Source organism: Pleurodeles waltl, chromosome 4_1 (genome assembly GCF_031143425.1).
Source record: "Pleurodeles waltl isolate 20211129_DDA chromosome 4_1, aPleWal1.hap1.20221129, whole genome shotgun sequence".
NCBI lineage: Eukaryota > Metazoa > Chordata > Amphibia > Caudata > Salamandridae > Pleurodeles > Pleurodeles waltl.
The window spans coordinates 830,584,184-830,608,942 of record NC_090442.1 but is presented as its reverse complement, the minus strand read 5'-3'; the positions used below and the strand labels follow the sequence as shown (position 1 = coordinate 830,608,942).

The following is a 24,759-nucleotide window of genomic DNA, read 5'->3' as shown; positions in this document are numbered from 1 at the left end:
GTGTAAATGATAACAAAAAATAATGATATGCAACCAAGGAAACCAAGAGAACAAAAGATCCTTATGTCCTTGTAATCGTAGCGGGTTCATAAACAGGTGATGAGTCCATGAAAAATGGCTAACGCGTTTCGCCCAACATAGGGCTTCTTCAGGGCTCGCAGCTTCGGTATATCTGTCCAACAATCGAAAGACGGTGGCCTGACGGAGATGATTCCGGAAGTACGATGAATTTAAAGTGAAGCTCCTGACGTGTTGTGGGTTAACTTGGCAAGGCGATGTCGTAGCTGTAGGGATTACAATCCCCCATGGATACTAGACCTCTACTCCTTTTGCTGATGGCTATAAGATATCTGAAAACCGAAAAAAAGAACCTCTGTTGAGCAAGTCGGAACAATTTTTGGGCCGAATTACTGTACAACAGCAGGTCCAAAAAGTCTAAGAACTTTTGGCAGACAATTATTGGCCTGGGAAGAGCTAGCACCATGTATCCTCCTCAAACATTTCTGAATCAACCTGGTATCACTTTCTTAAAGACCATTTTAATACCAAGCCCCATGCCGGGATGGGTAACAGGGATGGCAACAGCCTCGAGAAGTATGTATGGGAGAACCAAGCGGTGACACAGGGCCATATTATCCCAGCCAGGTTCAGAAACAGATAGCCAAAGTGCGCAAGGAAGGAACCCCAGGCCCAAATGGCATACCACCAGCTATCTATATAGAAGATCCAATAGTCTGGTCCATTGGCTCTGTTGATCACCACCATTCCGCAGCTGAACTGCATTTCGTCTTCATGGCATGGCTCAACACTAGTCCCAATGCACAAGAGCGGCGACTGGGGTGCCCCGGGAAACTACTACTGCCTGGTAGCCCTCATCGATAATGACACTAAATGCTTTGCAGGAGTATTACGGGAGGAACTACAGGCATGGGTTGGGGCGATTAACATCATCCCAAACAGGATTTATAAAGAGCTTCTGAACATCAGTTAATCTCATGGCTCTTTCCTTATTATCAGACCAGGCTAGGGTAAATGGCTGCAGAATCTATCTAGGATTCATCGACTTTAAAGTAGAGTTTGACAAAGTCAATAGAGGTAAGCTATGGCTCAAATTAGCCAATCTTAGTATGGCAGCCAACCTTCTCAGAGCTTTGGAGCTCTTACACAAGGATACATGGGTCCGATTTTAAAATCGGTGACGCGTCTCGATTATCTAGACTGATTAAAACTACGCAGGGCCGTAAGTAGGGTTCTGTTCTTGCACCTACCCTATTCAATTTGTTCCTGTCAAATTTAACAGCAGCATTGAATGGAATGAACTCTCACCCACACAAGCTGGGGGGGCTTCGACTCTCAAACTTGCTTTATGCTGATGGTCCTAATAAGCCGTACGAAGGTTGGCTTGCAATGTCTTTTGATGCAGGATGGGCCTATGCGATTAAGAACGGCCAGATAATCAACAAAAGCAAAACAAAGATCCTGGTTTTCAAAGGCCACTGCTCAAAATATCAAACGTGGTTCCTGGAGAAAGACCAGCTTGAGTCCACCACTAGCTTGAAATATTTGGGCGTCTATTTCAATGCAAATAGAAATTAGGCAGATTAGTTGGAAGAACTTAGAAGAAATAAAATGCACTGTGTTTTGGTCTTAGATCTCTCACCATTAGGCTTAAAGGCCCTACCCTGTCCTCTGTCCTGCAGGTAGCTCAGGCTAAGGTAGTGCTTACACTGACTTATGGGAGTGAGGTCCTCAAGGGGAAAGACTGCAATCTATTGAACAAGATGCTAATTAAGATCTACAGAGCAATCTTCCAGCTCCCCTCGTACATGTCACCTGCTCAGATCAGACTTGAATTTGGAATAACTAAACAAGCTCTGGCACCTATGAGGGCATTTGTATTGCAGTGCCACACATTAGGGTCCGCTAAAGTAGAATCTCTGGCCCATCACATATGGGATGAATGGAACTCCACACTCAGCAGCCAAGCAGGATCTTATTTGCATCAGTCTTTGAACTCCTTAAATTTGAAGCCTGCTTGGGGTTTATCAATAAGTCATCAAGGGTTATATATAAGCAGTAAACGTCTCTCTCTACTTGAAGACAAGGCCACTCTAGCTTGAAAAAACATGGTTGGCTGACAATCTCAACATAGGAGCTGCTGAAACCCCTGAGTTATCTCAGCGAGCAATTTAAGGAAAAAACAAAGTCTCAGCTAGTGAGATACAGATTGGGGCTTTTACCTACTAGCTGTTACTAACCGGCCTGGAAGAGATGCGAGGGTGCTGCAGTTTATGCCAACTTGGACCAGAGGACATTGTCCACGTTCTGTGCATTTGCCTGACTTTACTACAGAACGGGCACTGCTCCTACGAAGAAGATGGAATGCAAGAAGCACCAGTTCCTGCAGGGAGGCAGTTCTGGCCTGCTTTGATGTTAGAGACCTCAGGTTAAGCTGTGCCACTGTAACATTTCTACAGAGAGTTGCAGAACGGGCAGAGGCAACTGCCAGCAGCCACCAGAGTGGGATGACCACCTAGTGCTTTTATCCTTTATCTCTGTCCTTTTGCATTTCTATGCTTATGCTCCTGCATTTATCATCTGGATACTTAAGGTCTAAATACTAACACTTGTTTCCAGATTTAAGACTGCCTCGTGCACAGTACCTTATTCGGTTCTTGGGAATGGCGCTTGGAAGCCCAGTCCTAGGTATCAAAGACTCTCTAACAGTATTTGTAGATCAGCTCATGCACTTTAAATCATCTAATTTGCACTTGAAATTCTTGGAGCCTGCCTGATGAGTGTCTGAAGCTCAACCCTTGCATTTTAAACCATTACACTTGCACTTGAAATGCCAGAGCCTGCCTTCATGAATGTGCAGATTGCCCCCTGCACTTTAAAGTATCGGATCAGCACTTGAACTTTTTAGAGTCCACCTGCCTGTATCTGTAGATCGTCCCTTGCGTCCTAAACCACGATAGCAGCACTTAAAATTGTTAGAACCTGTCCTAATATCGTTATAGGTTGCAGAGATTGATTTAGATATGAAAAGCATAAGTGTCTATGTAGCTTTTAATTAGAATGTGTTTGAAAATCTCTCAATGTATTTTTATGAAGAGTATTTGGTATGTATTTTGTGGTTTTATCAATGAGCTTTTATGTATCATACTGCAATGGTTTATATTAATCACACAATAAATATGATCAAATTGGGTGGTCATCTTAGCCAGGAAACTCCCCTCCCCCTCTCAGATCTCCAGAAAATAGTTTGATTCTGACGACGGCTGCATGGGAGTGCGGGGCACATGGGGCAGACTGTGATTGGACTGAACATACATGTGCCACCCAAAGTACAACAGAGGGCTGTAGACAAAATAGGTATTAGAAACATATGCTAAGACACACATAGTGGGAGGTGGCATCAGCGATGTGATGGATCATCACTTAGAACACCATCCCATATAGAGACCTCACACACACCTGTACGCTGAGCACAATTTGCCCACACATTTAGCCTTTCCAATGTGTGGATGCTTAAATATCCCTCAAACAGACAATACTATTTTTATTAGGTGCCCATAAAAGACTTTCTCGCTTGGATTACATATTAATTTCACCAGAAGAGATCATACTACTGAAGAAACCGAATATCTGGACACAGGCATAACTGACCATTCTCCGCTCATGATCATACTCGCTAAATAGAATAACCTCATGAGACACCCACGGATGCATGGAAGTTAACATATAAGGAGATAATTAAGGGTTTCCAGGAAGACTATGCGTTATACTTTAAAGAAAATGTGAGCTCCATGAAATCATCAACAACAGTCTGGTAAGCATACAAAGTAATCCTTAAAGATAGGGCACAAAATATAATAGCACAGATACAAGGCCAAACAGGTTGCATTTTTAGAGTGAGAAATTCAAAAGATTTGTGTAACAACAGGATCACATGATAAACTGAGGTGGCTAGAGGTTATGAGGGGAGAGTACTATAAAGCCACCCACAATGCAGCTAAGCAGCACTGCATTGCACTACAGAGGAAACTATATGAAATAGAAGATAAAACAGGCCGTCTCTTGATGTAACTGAGGAAGCGAGAGGAAGCATCCAGGTGAGTGAAATCCTTCAAGAGGACAGCTCCAAAGCCATGACAGATCGGGACATAGCACAGACATTTGCACAATATTACCAGACATTATACAAAGCCAGATGAATGTGCACAGAGGAAAACCAACCAGTTAGCGGGCATTGGAAGAACACCTCTCACTAGAATTATTCATATACCAGTTATTCTTACATTTCAGTTCTTCAAAAAACATAAAAGTGATATCAGAAGTTCTGAAACAAATGCAGAATGGGAATACACCAGGATGTAATGATTTCCCGTAAAAATATATAAAAAACTTGTTGGTCCTACACCTCTTAAATATTTAAGGAATCCAGAAAGAAAGGGGACTTGGCACATGACCTAAGACATGCAATAACTGTAGTAATGCCGCAAAAAAGTAGCCCTGAAAATATCCGTGTCTCCTACAGGGCCATTTCGAAATAGAGATTTTAGCAAAAATACAGGGATGTGCCTTGTAAAAGTTATCAATCCACGTAAACATATGGATCAAGCAGTGTTTGTGCCAGGTAGTGCGACTAGACTCAACCTTAAAATGTTGCATATGGAGCTAGACAAAATCAAAAATTCTCAGGCCCCACTAGGCATTACATCAATGGATGCTGAAAAGGCATTCAGTTCCAACTTACTTCTGAGGAAGTTCAAGTTTGGCCTGAATTTTCACAAATGGGTGGCCCTGCTTTATGAGTCACCAACAATGGCAGTGAAACTAAATGGGGTGCTTTCAGACCCATTCAGGCTTGGGTGGGGCACCAAGTATGGGTGTCCACTTTAAACTCTGTTGTTTGTGGGGGCGTGGCCGTCAGCCGATGAGGCTGCAAGCTTAGCGCGAAGCTCCGGGGCTAGAATCGGGGCCCGGCCGACGCTTCTACCGCGCAGAGATCACGATTCAATTACTACCTACTGGGATCCTTCCCCGTAGGCTCCTGGCGTCGGAGACATCCATTCCTTGGGCGGAACGGCCCCCACGAAGGCGTCTTTGGATGAGTGCATCAGGCGCCCCGGGGAAAAATATAGAAATCAAAATGGCGGCCGTGGCGAACTCGGCGGCTGCTGGTGAGACGGAGGGGGCTCGGATGCCCGGAGCTGCGGTGTAGACCTGGAACCAATAGCGGCGACTCAAAGAGCCCGCTGAGACTGCTGGTTACCCTGATCTGGTGCGGGCGCCGGTAAGAGTGGGAGCGCGCGGGCGGAGGAAGACGGGGAGGCCCCGCCGGAGCGCGGGGAGCGAACGGGGATCCGCCTACCTGGGGATCTTAATGAACAAGTGACCCCTGGGTTCCACTAAAAGCCATAAAAAGGGGCTTCCAAAAGAGACTCTCGGGCCCCACCCCCGGCCTGAAATTAATAGAATCCGCATCTGAAAGACATCAAGGGGGGAAGGAGCGACGGAACCTCCCTACCGCTGGGGCTTTGAATAATTCAGAACCCGAGACCGTGTGAATTCCCGGGGAGGGCCCTCGTCGGAGTCTCGCCCGGTCCCCCCTCGAGACTCCCCCGATGTTGAAAACGATGCTCCCACCCATACATCCGCAAACTAAAGGGACTGGAATTATGGCTGCGTAGATGAGGCCGAGATTGGCACGTCCTGCTCCTACATTTCGCCCCCTCCGTGAGAACCATAACTGAGACACTACAGAGGACCCCAGGCCGGCGAACAGGGAGCTCCTGCAGTACATCCATGGACTCCCAGAGTGGGGCCATCGCCTGGACTCGCACCCTGAGGAGCTGATTCTGACCATCCTGGGGACCGCATTGAATGGGACCCCAAGCATAAAAGGACACAGAGGGAACACAACCGAGCCCGGACACTGACCTCACAGACTCTGTGTGGACTCGCCGGAGATCGAGGCATAGAACGCCCTTCGCGCTCTGACTACCACCACATGCCCGGAACCTAACAGGACCCATCAGACGACACCAGTAAAAAGAAGCGGCGGAGTAGGAAAGCAGGGGGTGTCGCTTCCCTTTTTCACCCTGAGAAAGGAGAAAAATCAGGGTAAACAGGGTGATCCAGCCGGTCCCCAGCAGTGGCTTGGGAACTTGATTTGCCCCTCTCCGACCACAACAAAGTTCTTAATCATGGGGAAACCTAAAAAGCGAGAAGACCAACCACAAACGGATCCTGTATATACGAAACAACCTTCCCAACCCACCAACTTGGCTGGCCCAGATAATCTGAACCCACAAGAAACAACACTGAACACTGTCCTACTGGCTATTAAAGAATCCCGCGAAGCTCTTGAGAAAAAAATTGATAGCCTATCGTCTGACCTCTCACTACTAAGAGATGACCACCGCAAACTGAAAAAGAGAGTGGGGACGAATGAAAAACTAATATCTACAGTCGACCTTGCACAACAAACAACAACTAAGGAACTAGCGCATATAACTGCTTGAGTCAAGACATTGGAAACTAGGGCAGAAGATGCTAAAAATCTAGCTCGTAGGAACAACCTTAGATTTATTGGAGTGCCAGAAGAGTCAGAATCCTCAGCAATTAATATAGAATCTTTCCTGGAAAACTCGATTAGAAACACTGTAGCTCCTGAAGGCCTCTCAGCTTACTTTGCAATAGAAAGAGCGCATAGGATGCCCAACAGGGCGCCGCCTCCGGGATCCAGGCCTCGCCCAATTATAGCTAAACTGTTACATTACAAAGACAGAGACTATATACTCTCCCAATCACGACAACTAGGCGAAACTGTATGCAATAATCAGCGGGTTATGATCTTTCCGGACTTCACTAGAGAAACCCAAGCGCAAAGGTCCTCTTTTCACAATCACAAACGTATCCTACGAGAAAATGGGATAAAATATGCAATGCTTTTCCCCGCCAAGCTCAGAATAGAATACAAAGGTAAAACGCATTTCTTCCTATCACCTCAACTGGTGGGCGAGTGGCTGGATACCTTGAACCTGCCCATCTCGGCCCTTCCCCCCGGATCCCACCACGTACCGGGAACGAAATGTAGTCGCACCTCTGGGCGGACCACGGAGGCAGCCCCCCCTAAACATCAATCTCTTCTGGAGATGCGAGACGCCGTGGATGCAGCTGCCGCCCTTAGCCGGGGAACCTCTCACAGACCTCGAACATCTGGTAACATCTCTGACCCCGACTCCAGCTGCGGGGGCTCATCGATATCCTCACGAGACACTGCCGCCAGCTTACCTATATTAACTCCAGGAACCTCGGGAGAAATTATTTGACTCTGTTAAGTGCAGCTTAACCCGACCGTGAGTACTTAAAAGAAAATCATAAATTCCAACTATGGATCCTACTCAGAACTAACTCAAGAACTCTGTTGGTAAAAATCCTGTGATAAAAGCGGACTTTACAAAGAGCTGTTTGTGTCTCGGCCGGGCTCCGGGAGTGGCTCAGGACACACGCTCTCGGCCCCTACCACGCCACACACCTATAGGATATTAGAATGGGATTGTTAACAGTTTGGACGGGAAGAGTTTTAATAGCCGGTCCTGGGGAGTGGGAGTTGGGATTTATGTTTACTCAATTAGTATTAGGGGTTAACCGTGCACTGAGGCCTAGAATGGTCAATTTCTCTAGAACCAACTCTTGTCAGCTTCTGATAGCAACAAGTTACCTTGGGACTCTCCCCCTAATTATAACCAACAACTAGTAAAGCAAGACTATGACTTCTGGATACAAATTAATAACCTGGAATGTCAGGGGGTTAAATAATATTGCCAAGCGTTATAGGGTGTACAGTTACCTTAAACGTAGGGGAGCCCATATTGCTATACTGCAGGAAACTCACTTACTAGATCAGGAGGTTATGGCACTTAAGAAAAGGTGGAGAGGCCAAATATTCGCTACCAATTACTCGTCGTTTGCAAGAGGAGTTCTGGTTTGGATACGCCCCGGCGTTCCATTCCAGGCCCTTCACACAGACTTAGATAAAGATGATAGATACGTTTTTTTCTCGGGAAGGCTAGATGGAAGGAAAATAACCATAGGGGGCCTTTATGCCCCGAACCAGGATAAAAAAAAAATCTTTGACACTTTATCTAGGGAGCTGAGCCCGATCCTAGCGAGCCCGAAGTTAATCGATCGGTGGGGACTTTAATTGCATAACAGATATCAATATGGATAGATCACACACCCCCTCTCACAAACTCAAACACTTAAAACTGCTAAAGCTTTTAAAGAATGGCAACAACACTGGCAAATTAGGGACTGTTGGAGACACCTCAATCCGCATGGTAGAGAATACTCCTTCTCCTCAGCAGTACATGTCCTACACGTTAGACTAGACACCGTACTGGCCTCCCCAGAGCTACAACACATCGTAGTCACAGCCGAATATCTGGGCCGTACTATCTCAGACAACAATCCATTACTGATCTCATTAGATTGGCATAGGGAAAAACCTGTGATCCCTACATGGTGACTTAGGTCAGAAGCTCTAGAGAACAAGGCTTTCAAACACTTCCTCCACAATAGTATCAAAGACTATTTCAAACTAAACAGGAACAGCATCCACTAGAACATTAGAATGGGAAACTTTTAAAATAGTAACCAGAGGCAACTGTATTGGGGAAAATATAGGAGTGCAAAGATCTATTGAATCTGAGCTTAAAAAACGGGAAGACTCTCTAAGAGACACTGAACGCAAACTCCCCTCACACCCTGAGCTGTCCCCTCTGTTGCGGGAAACTAAAACGAAAATAGTTGAAGAAAATATTAGGCTCTCTCGCTTCAACTACAAACAGTACTTAAGTAGACGACACGCTGAAGGAGATAAGGCAGGCGCTTTATTGGCATGGTTAGCCAAACCCTCCAAACAACAAACTATCATACTCGAAATTGAGAGGACCCCAGGCGACAGAGTACTTAGCCAAAAAGAAATTAACGCCTGCTTCTTCGAATACTACTCTTCCCTTTATGCTTCACCCACCGAGTCAATTAACATCAATCAGATCACAGAATTGGAGGCACTTGCTCTCCCTAGACTGGAAATTGAAGAAAGTGCAACCCTAGCTGCCCCTATTTCAATAGCAGAAATTAAAGCTGCAATACAAAGCATGGCAAAGGGTAAAGTACTGGGAGCAGAAGGTCTCCCTTCAGAATTCAATCAGCTATACCAGGATACACTAGCTCCTAGACTCTGTACCCTATACACAGAGGCGTGGCATAATAATACATTGCCACAATCCACCAATGAGGCCATAATGATCCCGTTATTAAAACCAGAAAAAACGGCCACTGATGTCCGCTCATACCGACCACTATCTATGCTGAACCTAGATTATAAAATATTAAGCAGTATATTAGCTAATAGACTCTTACCCTTCATGACCTCACTGATTCATCAGGATCAGTCGGGTTTCATCCCTCTATGTAGTACAGCGCAAAACATCAGACGCTTAATCTCAATTCTCCACTCTGTACCTGATACCATGCCGCAAGCTGCAATAATCTCAATAGATATTGAAAAAGCCTTTGATAGCTTGAGATGGGACTACCTAGAGCAAGTTATTCTAAAATTGGGACTGGGGGAGGGCTTCATTCGATGGACGAAATTATTGTACACAAACCCCACAGCGAGAGTACGTACGGGTGGCACCTTTTCCGAGCCCTTCACTGTGCCCCAGGAAACCAAAAGAGCTTCTCCCTCTGGAGTGGGAAGCTGCTAGATACTGCTGGGAACTCTACCTCAAACGCTCGCATACAAAGACCCCCTACGCCACTAAGATCCCTTTGGGGGCTTGAATCGCCCCCCAAGCAATCAAACTACCAAATATATTAATAAACTAGCCCCTTTTAATATTACGGAAAAGGGCGACCTGTTTCTCAACGGGAAACTCTGCTCTTTTGCAGAACTGCAAGACCGATTCGCCCTCCCACCTGGCTTGTTCCTCACCCACAATGCCTTCACTAGAATCGTCCAAAAACTGTGGGGCGCAGGAGCCAACGAGCCTCCGATCCACAGGGGATGTGAGCTCCTCTGTTCCATAGGAGACCAAAGGGGAATAATTTCAGGGACATATAAATTCATGCAGAACAGCACCTGTACCCCACTTAACAAACTCAAGGTAAGATGGCAATGGTATTTTATTGGAAGATTCCCAATGGTCCAGAATAACAGCTCATGTCTATGCCATATCCAGGAATGTAAGATTTAAACTGATAAACTAGTACATTTCCATAGAGCTTACCTTACCCCCCAAATGTTATCCAAAATATATAACACAAATAGCTCCTGCTGCCCGTGATGCGCCGAACCGGCAGCTGATCTAATGCACATGTTATGGAAATGCCCTCAGATTAGTGCATACTGGATGGAAGTATTCAGGAAAATTGCCCGCTGCACTGACAGATCCCTATTGCCAAATCCTATAGCAGCAATTTTGGGGGAGTTCCCACGCCCCACGACACTTAAAACCTCAAACAAATTCATAGACCTAGCCCTTATCTTAGCGAAAAGAGAGATAACCTCACACTGGAAAGATCCAGGGGGTCCATTGGCAAATAGATGGCAAAGTGCACTAGAAAAGTGGGCGGAAATTGAGAGCACAGTGTTAACGAAAGAAGCTTTACGGGGCCAAAGACCCAGAGAGAGCGTAACACAATGGGACTTATTGCGGGAGAATCTAAAGAATGTGGATGCCCCTTCTTTGGAGGAAGACAATTCTGCATCGGACTCGGACTCCGAACAGTTGGCTACAACTGCTTCATAAAAACACTGAAACTTTGACCTACATCAAGACCTCAGAGGCTGGTCGTTCTCAAACCTGCATTGGATGTCCTTAGTGCACGATGGGGGGTGGGAGGGGTTACGTAGTTGGGAAATATCTTTATTTTAATGGTTTGATTTATGTTATCTTCTTTATAAAAACAATAAAAGATATATTTTAAAAAAAAACTCTGTTGTTTGTTTTATGTTGGGTTAGATTGAGGGCTGATGTAACGGGGGTCCTGGAAATTATGGAGGAGTCACAACAGATTTTACTCAATTCAGACAATGTTTTGCCTCATCTTACAAATCCTAGGATGTTAGTACCAGCGACTTTATCTATGTCTAGAAAGGAACCTCGGAGGTGGTCCTCCAGTAATTTTGAATCATCTCCTGTTACAACAAAGCTGACAATTTAAAGGGTAATGCTCTCGAAATAGTAAAACCATACACTAGGAAACCCCAGTGAGCAAGTCCTCAGAGCATGCATAGGACTATTTCTATGCAGAGGAACTCAACCAGGATTAAGTACGGATCATAGCATGTAACCTTTATTTTTAGCTAGGAATGGTATTTTCAATATGTAAGGGACAGCTAGACTGGAGAAGAGTGTAGGTTGGCGGGCACATCTTTCATCATACATGCCTTACCTGGGGCACTCCATACAATACCCATCCTTCTTCAACCTATATAAAGCTCTTTTCAAAGACTGTATGGTATTCCCTTGTAGGTGTATGAAACAACTTTTGTATTATCAGAAACCTGATCTTGCAAAGGTGTTGTAAAAATCAGTTACCCAACAGTTTGAATCCGTGTTTGTTAGACTCCACCTCTTGGCTTGCTTCAGCGTGGTAGACCACCATGTAAGGCCCCTCACTTCAATTTTCCAAAAAGGTTAATTATCTCCTGGACAATTATACCAAAAGGTGACAACTGTCCAGGTACCCCAGCCTCCTCTTTTTCTTTCACAGTTCCTGTGCTCACTGTTCTGCCTCAAGTGTGTTATACTCTACTTTTTCCTTAGTGCCAACTCCTGGCTTTTAGCCACTTTATCAGAGAGATGATGATGATAAGAACTCAAGACATTTATCCCTACTTGGAATGGCTTCCAGGACATTTGCAATATGGAGCCTCAATAGCATTTACCTGCCCGGTGCCACCTAATAATGCTGTACTTTGACATTGGTAACCCCTTAGTGTAGCGGAATGCCAGGCTGAGCTCTGTTCTGCCTCCATTTTTAGGGTCGAGCCTGCGTTGCATGCGCTCGCGCATGGGTATCGCAGCGAGGCGCTTTAGTATTTAGAAAAGGGCTCGGAGCCCTGTCAACTTAACGTCAGTGTTTTTTATTGGTTCGTGGGCTTGCCTAATAAAATCTGCTTGCTTTCATTAGTCGAAGGCACGCATACGTCATGCCTTTTCCGGTAGCTAGCCCTCCTCGAGCGCAGCGACCAAGTACAGAAAACATGCGAGGCTCGCTGTTTTCCATCGGGCTCGTGGACTTCTTTTTCTCTAATTTACGAGCGCGATCTCGCTTGGCAGAAGTCGAGCACTTTACATAGTTAATTTCACTTTTTCGGGTTATGTACATAAATGCACTTTTGCCTGATAGGTGAAAAGTCGGGTTAGGAGTTTACAACGCGATCAGCTCTAACATGAGCAAACGCAAGACCCATTGCATTGTAAATGCTTGTTGAGTTTGCAGTTAATGTAATGAATTAGTCTTAGTTTCCCCCTTCCTAAATGTCATCAGAAAGTCTTATCCACAGCTCGAGACAATGTGTCTGTAATGTATGTATGGTATGTTGCTGGGCAAAGGGTGTTGTAGAGTCAACATTTTTGTAACATTCCAGCCAACTGTTGAGTAATTGATTTTTGCAGCACCTTGGTTAAAATGAGTTTGTGATGATACAAAAGTTGTTTCATCTACATACAAACCAAAAGGAATAACATGAAGTTTCGAAAGGAACCTTACATAGGTTTAAGTTGTACATGTATTGTATTGTGTGCCCCCTTTTTAAGGCATGTAAGATTAAACAAGTGCCTGCCACTCTATAGTCTCCGTTCTGGCTGTCCCTTACGCATTGAAAATATCTGCCCTAGCCGAAACTGCAGTTAATCGGCTACCAACAATACTTGTTAAACTCTTTTGAGGTCATCTGCATAGAAATAGGCCTATACATGCTCTGTGGACTCTTGCTTACTGGTGTTCTCTTTTGTTTTTTGCCACTTTGAAAGCATTTACTTTGAAACTGTCATCTTCGATATATTAGATGACTGTGCACCACGATATGGCACGGACACCTATGTTTCTTTTCGTGCACAGAGTGGATTTCAGTCATGGGAGTAATGCTATTTTCCAAATCACTTCTTACTGTATGTTTTAAAAAAGTATGTTAGAAAGTCTACCAGTTCTCTAGAGAGACCAATTTTAGTGTAATTTGCAATAAAGCAAGATACTTGTTCTGTTATAACACATTAGTGCATTGTTGTAATTAAGAAATCCTCAGGAGACACTGGTAGTTAAGAAGAGAAGTTTAACCTTCAATCTGACACCTCCACTTCACTCTCTCACACCAGTTCGTTTTGTCAACGTTCCAAGCCAGGCGCCCGGAGGTTCCAAGTGGACAGTGGGTAAGGGGGGGAGAGGAAAGGGACGAACCATGACCAACGGGATTAATTAGGGGAAGGGAGAAATATGTTGTTTCTTATTAGTTATACATCTATTTGAATTTATATATCACTCTAGCAAGTCATTTAATTTATAACATGCATGATGGGACAATTAGATTTACTTGAATGCTATTTGAACAGAGAAATAAGAAATAATTCATGTTTTGGATATGGCATAGTCCTGTACCAGAAACTAGGGGGTCAAGGAGTTGTACACCCTAACATGCGCCCCCAACAATTCAGTTGTAAAAGGTTTCCCTTACACGTTTGGCTGGCCCATTTCCCTTTGTCTGCCCTTGTCTAATTCTGTTACCTAGAAGTCTTCTGTTACCTAGAAGTCTTCTGTTACCTAGAAGGCACAGAAGGCTAACAGCACCCGAAAGCAATCCCCAAACTCTTTCCTGCTTTTGTCAATGCTAACATCTTCTTTTCAGTCATCTACATGATGAAATTTACCACATCCTGTCTCCTTGCCACCCTGTCCTCCTTTGTCTGAGCCATTCACAAAACACCACCTGCCAGAAATTCAGACAACTCCTATTTACATTTCTTTCTAGTTGATGCCACAAACAACTTCTCAACTAACTGCAGTACTCTCAATTTCCTAAAGCCCAGACCTTTTGTGAAACTGCTGCTTTCTGTGCATCCTCTCCAGGTGCTAGTCCCAAAAATATTGGCCATCGTGAAAGTGATAAAGTATCAACAGTGTTATCCTGTGCATCTGGCAAGTGTTTTGATTGAAAGAAAATTTTAAACATCAAGCATCCATGCATGAATGACTGCAATAACCTCAAGAGATGCATGCCTTTTGCCTTCTCATCACTCACCAGAGCCTTCCTTGTCTCGTTGTGCACATTAAAAATCATTCTTCTGTGAGCTAGTTTTTTTTTACCGCAAAGAGACAAGGTCTATAAAGGAGAAATTCGGAGAATTATATACTTTTCCATGCTTCATGTCATTTTTTATGCTAACACTCAGAATACCATCCTCTGTCTCAAAAGAAAGCAGACGTATCCACCAATGCCGCACTTATCACAAGTATTTGTCCTCCACGTACCATATTGTCATTCCACTGAAATCCTTCATAAAACCAGGCCATATCTTCATATTGGCCCCTACAGCTGCTGAAATTCTCACTCCGTAATGTGGAAGCTTAGCTCCAGTCATTGCAAAAACTAATCATCTACAAAAGTCTCTTCCTCCAAGCACCACTCTACACACTAAATTTGAAGGACCCAGAAACCTTTTTACTTTCTGCAATTTAAATTTGTTTCTACCACTGCTTTCCCAAACAGACCTGCAAACTCTCCAGCTTTGGTCTTTGGTAGCTTTGCCTCTATTGCCACTGTATCTATTTCAATGGCAAGAAATATTAAATGTGTGTTGGGGTCTTCAGTGCTCTCTGGTGCCTTGGGCACCCCAATCTCCCCTGCCAAAAACTGGAAATTCATTAATGCTTGATCACACTGTCCGGATCCAGCCTATTCTGCAAACAAAAAAATCTTCCAAATGTTACCAAATTGGGGCCATAACCTGCCACAAAACACCACTGTAAGAAAGTGCTAAACATCTCAACGTCTCAACTTGCATGAAATTGCACAGCTATAGGCTGCACTCTGTCCACAAATATCTGCCCTCAAAAGCGATGTCAAGTAAAGCAAAGTCAATAGGATGAGCAGGTGAAAGCCTGAAAGCTGTCTTGCTGTCCAATTTTACAAGTTCAGCACCCTCTACACAAAACCTGGCCAAATATATGGCCTCATTCACTGAAGCAAACTGTACCGCTGTGTCTTCTTTGACAATTAAATCATTTGTAGACTGTCGTTCTGGCCACAACAGACAGTTTATCAATCTAGCCGGGTGTTGTTTTTAGTAGATTCAACTTAAAGTGGTGAAATCATCAAATTGTCAACAGGTCAATTGTCAAAGCTAGTAAAGCTTCTCCTTAACGCTTCTGGCATGTGTCTAGCGGATTGTAGATTGTCAGCATATCTTTTCACCCTCGGACCTTGGTATCCCAACTGAAACCCTTCCCTGAAAGCCAACTCAACAAAAATGCAGCCTCTCTGCATAGGTAAAAAGCTAACCATGCATTTAGCTTTCCAGCATTAATTGGCGTAAAAGTGTTTGTTTCCAGATTGCTGAGAATTAGATCTTCTCTGCCACCTTCTTGTAGATTACACAGGGCTTCCCTTACAACCCTTGAGTCTCTACGCTCTCGCACTTCTGCAGCTCAGCCGGAGAGTCTGCCTTCTTAATAACGCTGCCTCCTTGGGCCCGCTCCACACCTACTGTCCCTTGCCTCACATATGCAGCAGGCCTAAACTTAGTCCACAAGCGTGGTGGAGAATAGGCCAGCACCTGCCACCTCTTACTTGGGTCTCGCCAAGCCCACCCATGCCTGGTTCAGAACGTCAGGCTTAACTAGATCCTAACTGCCAGTGTCTTGTAGAGTACGCAGAGCTTCCCTCACCACCATATTCAAATCCATAGTAACTGTGAAACTAAACTCAGTGACAAAAAAAACCCACAAACTTCCATGACACAGCAAACTTCCGTTCCGTGCAGGACCCAAGTTCACCTTGGCAACCACTATGAAACTACCCTTAACTTCTCCCCACAGTCATCTGCACCCACCCCCAGGGCAAACTAGACTATCCCTAATCATCCTGCCTAGGCCACACTACTCATCTGAATTACTTTGTGCAGCGTCATAGAGATTCATTCCCCCCGGGTACCTCAGTCTCCTGCTTTTCATTCATAGTTCCTGTTCTCCCTGTTTTGCCATGAGTGCTCTTTCATCGTGAGTGCCTTTTCTGGGCTCTGAATATATGATGATAAGGATCATGGCTTCTATCCATGCTTTGAATGGTTTTCACGGCCGTAGCAAAATGGAAGTGCAATAGCATTTACCTATCTGATGCCTTTTAATAATGCTGTACTTTGATTTTGGTAACCTCTTAGTCAAGCAGAAAGCCATGCTGAACTCTGTTCTATCTGCGTTTGTGACTGCACTAAATGTAATAACCTTGCCTTAGTTGCCTCCTTCCTGAGTGTTAGAAGATTCTCATCTGTTGCTTGAGGCAGTGTGTCTGTAATATATGTGTGGTATGTTGCTCAGCAAAGCAAGTTGTAGAGACAACATTTCTGTAACATTCCAGTCCACGGACTGGACCTTGTACTGTATGTGGGTCATATACACACCACTGCTAAAAGTGGATTTTAAGGCTTGAGGACTTCAGTATACATTAAAAGTAGCAGAGCAGGTATGAAATCCTCTACTACTTATCGTCTTTGAATGGCAAAACTCTCATTTGCACGTATAGCAACAACATACAAACACATTGCATACAGAACACAGCAGCCAAACTGGTTATTTCCATCCAGTACTTCTTTTAAGATCCCTACATTAGCTCTCCACAAGAAAGTGTTGCACTTGTAAGTTTCTTTGTCATGTCCGCAAAACCTTGTACAGGGAAGGTCTAGCCTCTCTTCAGTCTAGAAGAAGGTTTTGTCATACAACCAGGAGCCTTAGATTCCCCTAATGCTGCACTGGCATTCCCTTGTCTTATTCGAACGACTCACAGTGGAGGCCACCACTTCTCTTTTGTGGCTTTGCACCATTGAAATATATTACCACTCCCGAGTTGCACCGGCCAAAAGTCTGTAGTTTTTAAAAAAATGTTAAAAACCTGGTTATTTTAAGGTTTTAGTTTGAAACATCCCTCCAATTGAAGCAAGGCCATGCATGATGAGCTGCTCAGGTCCATGCTTGTCCTTTGAATTCTGAGAATTGTAGGCCTGATTTACAAGAGCACAAGTCCCATAATTCAAAGAAAAAACTTGGAGTGGAGCAGCTAGTGATGCATGGACCAAGGAAACTTTGCTGGGCTAGGTATTTCTGAATGGTCTGTCCTTCATTCAGCACAATAATCTGTCAACATTGTAGGCGAAGACTGTTAGACGCCAGAAATACCAAACGTTTTATGAAATTTTGGGTCCCTTTCAACTCATGCAATTTTTTACAACATATAATTAAAACCACAGATAAAATGTCAGGCCTAATTAGTGAAAGTAAGTAACCTATTTGCATATTTATCCCTTCACTCTGGTGTCCACTTCTACCTCTCATATCAGCTTTCATATTGCTAGAAAATGTGTCTGGTGCAGTATACATTCATGTATAGTATGAAAGGGCAAGTTGAATGAGTCATTTGATAGCTAGATAAGCAAGCAATCTTAATGAGCAGTACCACTGAGTGCCAATAAAACATCCAGAGAACCACTTCTCCTTTCCTTCCTTGAGCCCAGTGATATCTTGGCATTTTGAGCCCTCAGAAGTCGATCAGTCACAGAGGCTATACTCCACATCTGAGGGGCCTGTGTAGCATCTGATATTTTTTACCTGTTCTTCCGAAGACAGACTAAAATATATATTTTTTTTCTTTGGAGGCAATAGAGGTGATTGCTAGATCTCCCTCTCAACACAAAGATGATTAATCAGGTTTTGGCAACATTTGGACAATCCAGCCCTACATATTTTCTAACATAGATTCCATGCATGCCTTGTTCTGTTACCAGAAAAATGTAATATGCACCTTGGTTTTATCAATGTCTGATTGTATGCACACCTGGAGGCCTTCAAGGTACAAAGAGGATATGCGAGTAAATATCAAACAGTATTGGAGACAACGCTGAACCCTCGGAGTTCCACACTCCAGCATGCTGACTCCCGACTGAGGACACAACTTAACCTGCTGATAACACTTGTCAATTCAATTAAGGTGCCCAACATGGTGGTCTACTGCGTCGATTGAAGCCAAGAGGTTGAGGTCTTACAAGAAGCCTGGGAACTGTTGGGTAATTGGTTTTAGCAAAACCTTTGCTATAACTGATGATACAAGAGTTGACATGCTCTTTTATAAAGAGGTTAGCTTTGTTCAGTTTTGGAGTTACATGTTCCTCTTTCAAGTGAAGTGACATTTTGATGGAAAAGCTGATCAAGTGTTTAATAGCGTGAGTAAAAAGTATGGCACGTTTCAGCAGCCAAGGAAATGCAGGGAATATTAGTGAATTAGTTGACTTTTGGGCTGTTAAAGAGGCATGGGTCTCATCAGGTGCCCTTTCATGCAGGGTCTAAAAAGGTTTGGGGCTGTGGAGGACCTGACCTTTACCACCGAGACTTTAATACTGGGCTTTGACAATTTTTTGGTCGGAGACAAAGCTTTATATATCTTATGGATTTTATAGATGAACAACGTGATGGGCATATTTAGTGTGGCCTGTTTGTCTATGGCAGCATAGGCTAACTTTTTTGTTTTTTAAATGTATTTCGTTGTAAGTTGTATACAACAACAAAATATCCACATTATACAAGGTGCAGAAATGATAACAATGCCCTGAGCGCAGTCAGGCGCTGCAACAGACAAATGTGCACTGTAAGAGTAAAAGAAGACATCAGAAATTACGCGCAGTATGTCATGTGGAACATAAGAGTCAGAAATTGGCACCAGGGAATGGCGACGAGCTACCGCTCTGTTCAGAGGGAAGGGTGTTGGAAGCATGCCTGTGTCTGGAGATGGGGCAGAGCGGTTGCCAGATAACCTTAGAGCGGGTTGTTAGCGGCTGCAGTGAGGTGTATAATTCACTGGTAGTATCACAGTATGTAAGATCCTGCAACCATGCATCTTTTGTGGGACAGGTACTGCTGCCCCAGAGTAGGCTGATCCGGCGCTTGGCAAGTAGCAGTGCTATGTCAACGAATCGCCAAGTAGATTGTGAAAGTAGCTTAACATAGCCAAGCAAAGCATGAAGAGGACCATCTCTTGTCCCAACATATGTGACAGTGCAGAGTGAATATCCTCCTAATAAGCGAGGATGTAAGGGCATGTCCATGACAAGTCTATGAAGTCCGTAAAGTCAGCTCCGCACTTAACGTATTGATGGGATTGTGTGGGGTCTATTTTAGCAAATGCTTGCGGGGTGGTGTAGGCGTGGTGCAGGAATTTAAAGTGCAGCAACTTATGAAGGTAGTTGTTGGACACCAATTTGGTCTGTATGCAGCAATAGTACCAGATCTTATCTGGTAGGAATCCGCCAATGTCCCTCTCCTAGACCACCCTAGACTTCTCCAGCCCACTAGGTCTAAGCTGTAGTGAGGAGTGATACAACTGAGAAATTATATCTGCACAGTCAGGGAAAGAAATAAGCAGAGATAGAAGGGGAAAGTCTTTGGGTTCTGTGGGGTATGTAGGCAATGCCGAACGTAATGTACTGTATAGTTTATGCAAAATGAATCTCTCCATGTGGGAAGACTGGTGACCCTCCATATTTTAGCCACAGAGTGGAGAGTGGCATTCGTAAACAAGTCACCGATCATATGTAACTGCAGAAGCATAGGCTAACTTTAATATGCTAGCTGGTTTACTTTCTGTAGTGTTTCTTACTGTAAAGTCCTACATGTTATTTGCAAGCAAGAAGAATTTATTTTACAATTTTATGCATAGTTTTAGCTCTATTATTGAGGCACTTATGTTTGCGATATTCAGTTTCTTGTCTGCAGTTCTACTGCTTCATGGCTTCTACTTCTGTTGTAAATCATGGAGACTCTGTAACAGATTTACACATCATACTGAGCTGAAGCACGTGGCCTCATGTAGGGAGAATGTTGTAGGTGGGCAAGAGCAGGGTGTAGAAGGACTGTCCATAAACAAACAGTAGTGATCCATTAGGTTCTGGCAACATGGACACCTGAACTGAGCAGACACAATAAAATACAGAGTCTATCAGTCATCATCTGACTAAGTCACATGGCAACCATCTGAGTTTGATCTGAGAGAGATCAGCCACTCCTCGGGACTGTCTGTAGTCACTGAAGAGCAGGATGAGTTCACCTTTGATGGATATCTCCCATTTGCTAGTCGCTTTCTTCAGGACCCTTTCTCTGTCCAGAATGCCTTCCAGTTTCACTATAACATTATCTCTGCACACATTGGTCAATTGCAGATGTCAGGTGAAAAGGCAGTACTCTTTGCTCACCTAACCACAAGGGAGAGTCAGCTGGGAGTATCTCTGTACCCAGGGATCTCTTGTTGGCTGTGCTAAGGGACACCTGGGCCAAAATCTATTGTGGTAGCCCAGGAACCCAAAATTGCTGTCCTGCAGTGTATCTTCCACATGTTCAATCTAAGAATCCATGTGTGTGAAAGCAGAAAAGTCATACATGATCAACAAACTATGGCCCATACATATACTTTTTTAGCGCCGCATTTGTGCCGCTTTTTGATGCAAAAGCTGCACAAACTTACAAAATACAATTGTATTTTGTAAGTTTGCGCTGCTTTTGCCTCAAAAAATTATGCAAATGCGGCGCTAAAAAAATCATAAATATGGGCCTATGTTCTTTGACACCCCAGAGGCTGCGTGGGACTGGTTGGTACAGCATTACCTGAATGCACATCGTCCTCCTCCCTTGGTGCCATCATCTCAGGTTCTGCTGCGGCCTCCTCCACAGCGCTGGAGTGGGGGCCCCGACTAACATCGTCCAAAGTGGCCCTCTCCCCACAACAGGCCTTGGAGGGTTGATGAGCTGTGATCGCAACAGTGTCTTCCATTAGGATGCAACAGCTGATATCCCACTTTAGTTCTTCAGTCACAGATGCTTCTCACTCAGCTTCCAACACCAGCATGGCTCTTTTCCTCTCAGATCTCAGGAAGTAGGAACTGGAACTAATCTACAATAGAAACATTTATCCTTTTTTCAGGAAGATGAAATCAAAATAGTGTTGGGAATTTGGTCTGTCTTTCCTGTAGTATATCTCAAGTATTCCAGCTTTATTCACAAATCAAATTATCTCAACTCAATTTGAACCTTTTCTGTGAGATACAGTTCTTTTTAGATCCTTAGATCACCAGGTATGTAGAACTGACTTGACTTGGCGCTGTACAGAAGCTGTTCTCTCACATCTTGCTTTTTAGTGTCTTTAAATTCCTGTCTCTTTGCTATTTTCTGTTTTTTTCAGTCCCATTCTTATCTTTTCTATTAATGTTCGGAGTTGTGCCTGGCCCTCATCATTCGTTTTACCTGACATTTCCTTATTGTCTTTCCACCTTTGTTTTCCATTTGATGTAAATAAAAAAAATCATGGTATATGCCTGCATAGGTATTGATTACTATGCATTACGATAGGAGAATTTCCTTTCTTTTGGTGTAAGGAGAATCTATTTTTGCATAACTATAGTGCATACACAATTGATCCAAGTATTGATCCAAGTATTATTGCAATTTTAGTTGTCTGAAGTCGGTAGTAGTAGGCAGAATATTGGATTTCACTACATTCTTGTGCACCTGGATGTTTGTTTATTCCTGCAGATTAAATTGGGAATGTTACTTTTCGGAATTATTTTTCAACTTTTTGAAAACTAAAAATTATTTGTGCCAGTTCACATGATGCCAAATTTGAGTTTTGTTTCTTGATAATGCCTATTTTTAAAACTAAATCAATTGTATTTGTTTCAGGTGCATTCACTACAAATCACAGTTGGAAATATTGAAGCAATCCTAACAGACACCAAGCAAAGACAAGAATGGACTGAAACAGCAGTGCAGCATTCAGGTGCTGAAGTCAAACGAATTGATAATATTCTGAAGAAAATGCAAAATGAAATTCTTAAAGACCTTTCTGATGGAATTCAGGATGTTAAGAATGCCAGAGAAAGAGATGTTCCCTTTTTTGAGAAAACTGTGGATGAAAAATTAACAGATTTAACTACATCAATAAATGATAATATTGCTGTATTCACAAAGGTACAAAGAACAAGTCAAAATGAAATTACCGATATTAAAAAAAGGATTGCATCATTAGAGGAAGCCCATTCATTAGAAAATGACTTGGACATAATAAAAAATGGGGTCAACGAATTACAAACCTCTGTGACATCTAATAAAAATGCAATAGACTTGTTAAAAAATTCAGTAGAGTTGGTGGAAACGTCGTTATACAATAAACTCAAAGAAGTATCATTACTTGAAGAGGAACACAACACCTTCAACAAAGCTTTAACCACACAATATTCAGCCGTTCAAGCTCTGGAAGGTAACGTTTTGAAAGTAGAAGAATACATAGAGCATCTCCCAAATGAGATAGAAAAACTGAACACAGAGTTTCGACTGCTGAAAGATACTGTTGTTGAACAAGAACATCTTTTATTAGTAGAGAAGCAAGCAATAATTGATATGAATAAAAATACAAGTGAACATTTTGAATCTAGATTAAGAAGTACAGAAGAAAATATGGAATCTTTAAATGGTATTGCTTCTCAACAGTTTGGGAGAATTGATTCTTTTATTTTGGGGCAAGATGAATTACACCAGAGGCTAGATACTTTAGACAGAATACAAGCTGAAAGACTTGCATCAGATAATGATTCACATTCACTGCGGGAAATGGTGACAAAACTTGCAAATTCACAAGAAGCTCTCACTAATGGCATTGATGAATTAAAACAGCACATCCATGCAAAATCTGATGAATTGAAAAGCCTGCAGGAGGAAATAAACAGTCTGCACGATGGTCAGAATGACCAAATATTGAAATTGCAATCAAATCAAGAACAAATGTCAGATGACTTAGAACAACTGCAAAGCAGTATAGTCACAGAAAAGTATTTTGAACAACTAGTTAATGTGCAAGAAGTCGTAAGCGGTATAGAATCTTCAGTTCAACAATTAGATTCTGATCTACAAACACTTTCAAATAAAGTAGAGAACATGGGAGATCTAACAAATCAAATTAGAGGCAATGAAAAAAGTTTATCGTCTATGCAGGACTCCATCGAGGAGCTAAGGAGCAGTCTAGATAAATTATTGGAGAAGATTGAAATAATGCAAGAAATGGTGTAATTTATATGCATTGTACTTGCCACAGTTTAGATAATTCGCGCCAGGAATACCATCCCTTCTTTATCTGTTTGTATTCATCAAGTGTTTGGTGTAAAGAATTCTTACCTACATTTGATAAAACAATAAAGTAAAAACATGTTTATAAACATTTTTCTCAGTACCATTAGTACTGGAACAAATCACAGATTTAATTTCTATATCTCCAAATATTTTGCTTTTAGGTGTGTGCCACTTCTTGCGCCAATGAAAAATCAGATTACATTCATTATTGCAAAATCAATGTATTTCTTGTGTGTGTGTTATGTAATGGTGAAAAATCTTATTTGCTCAACTATTTTTTATTATTATTATACGGCAGGTACAATAAGCAATGTTTTGTTTAACAATTGTTACCAAGACGTAGCACAATAAACCAATGGTCTGAATAGTATAAATCTGTTGTACTATTCAAAAGTTTTAGCCCACATAAAAATCTTCAAGTAAGGATAACACAAGCACAAGAATAAAAAAATACTTCCCTCCTTCGTTCTCAATGCACATTCTCACTTGTGAGAATCCCTAGTAGCCATAGCTTTGAGTTAGTGAGTGCGTGCTTGGGAGAGAAAAAACAGTTATATTTATAAAGTAAAGTCTTACAAAAAAACCACAGATAAGTACAGGTCAGTACACAGAAACAGTGCTAGCAGGAGAGAATGGCACATCGTTTTCTTGAATATCGTCAAATAATTAAACAAGTAGGATGGATCAAAAGTGTAATTGCGGTGCATACTGTGTATCTTATTGCAGAAAAATGGAGAACCTACAAAATTGCTAACTGTTTTATATGTTTGATACCAATGATCAGCGCTCACGTGGTGCAAAGGCTGAGTCAATTTACTTACCATTTTCAAAACCCATAGGTGCAGCACAAAATTGTGCAGCTCTGCGAGCAAATGCTCAACATGTTGTAAGTAACTACAAATGGTGTTCAGTTCTTGGTGTGCAAAACTCAACTTAGTCAAATGCCTGAGTGCACAGATTTGCAATGCCATTATAACGTCTTGAGCATAATGTATTATCCTTCTGTTTCTTATCACAGTCTTTTGATCTCTTCTAATGAGATGTGTTTACTGTAAACAAATGGTACAGCACTATAATTCTTTCAACTGTGTCGGAATATCCGTCTTTTGTTAGGTATGTTGAGTGAGACCCTTCATAGTGGGAGAGATCAAACGTGTTTGGAAACAAGATACTCAATTATGGTGTATTATTAGTCAAGTACACATTGGTTCCTACTTGAACTGTGATTTCACAGTGCAGATGAGTACTTGCTCCAATAAAACTAATTACAGAATTGTCACCAAAGGCAGAACCTGACTTGCA

The 24,759-nt window shown here is 42.8% G+C and overlaps 1 protein-coding gene across 1 annotated transcript in view; it reads left to right on the top strand.

Annotated features, from left to right (window-relative positions):
- The window catches only part of CKAP4 (cytoskeleton associated protein 4), a 36,679-nt gene extending 13,136 nt beyond the window's left edge, over positions 1-23,543 (top strand). The window contains exon 2 of the mRNA XM_069229569.1: positions 22,015-23,543. Within this exon, the coding sequence (XP_069085670.1) occupies positions 22,015-23,397 (1,383 nt within the window). The 3' untranslated portion in view covers positions 23,398-23,543. The remainder of the gene's footprint in view (positions 1-22,014) is intronic.
- The last annotated feature ends 1,216 nt before the right edge of the window (positions 23,544-24,759 follow it).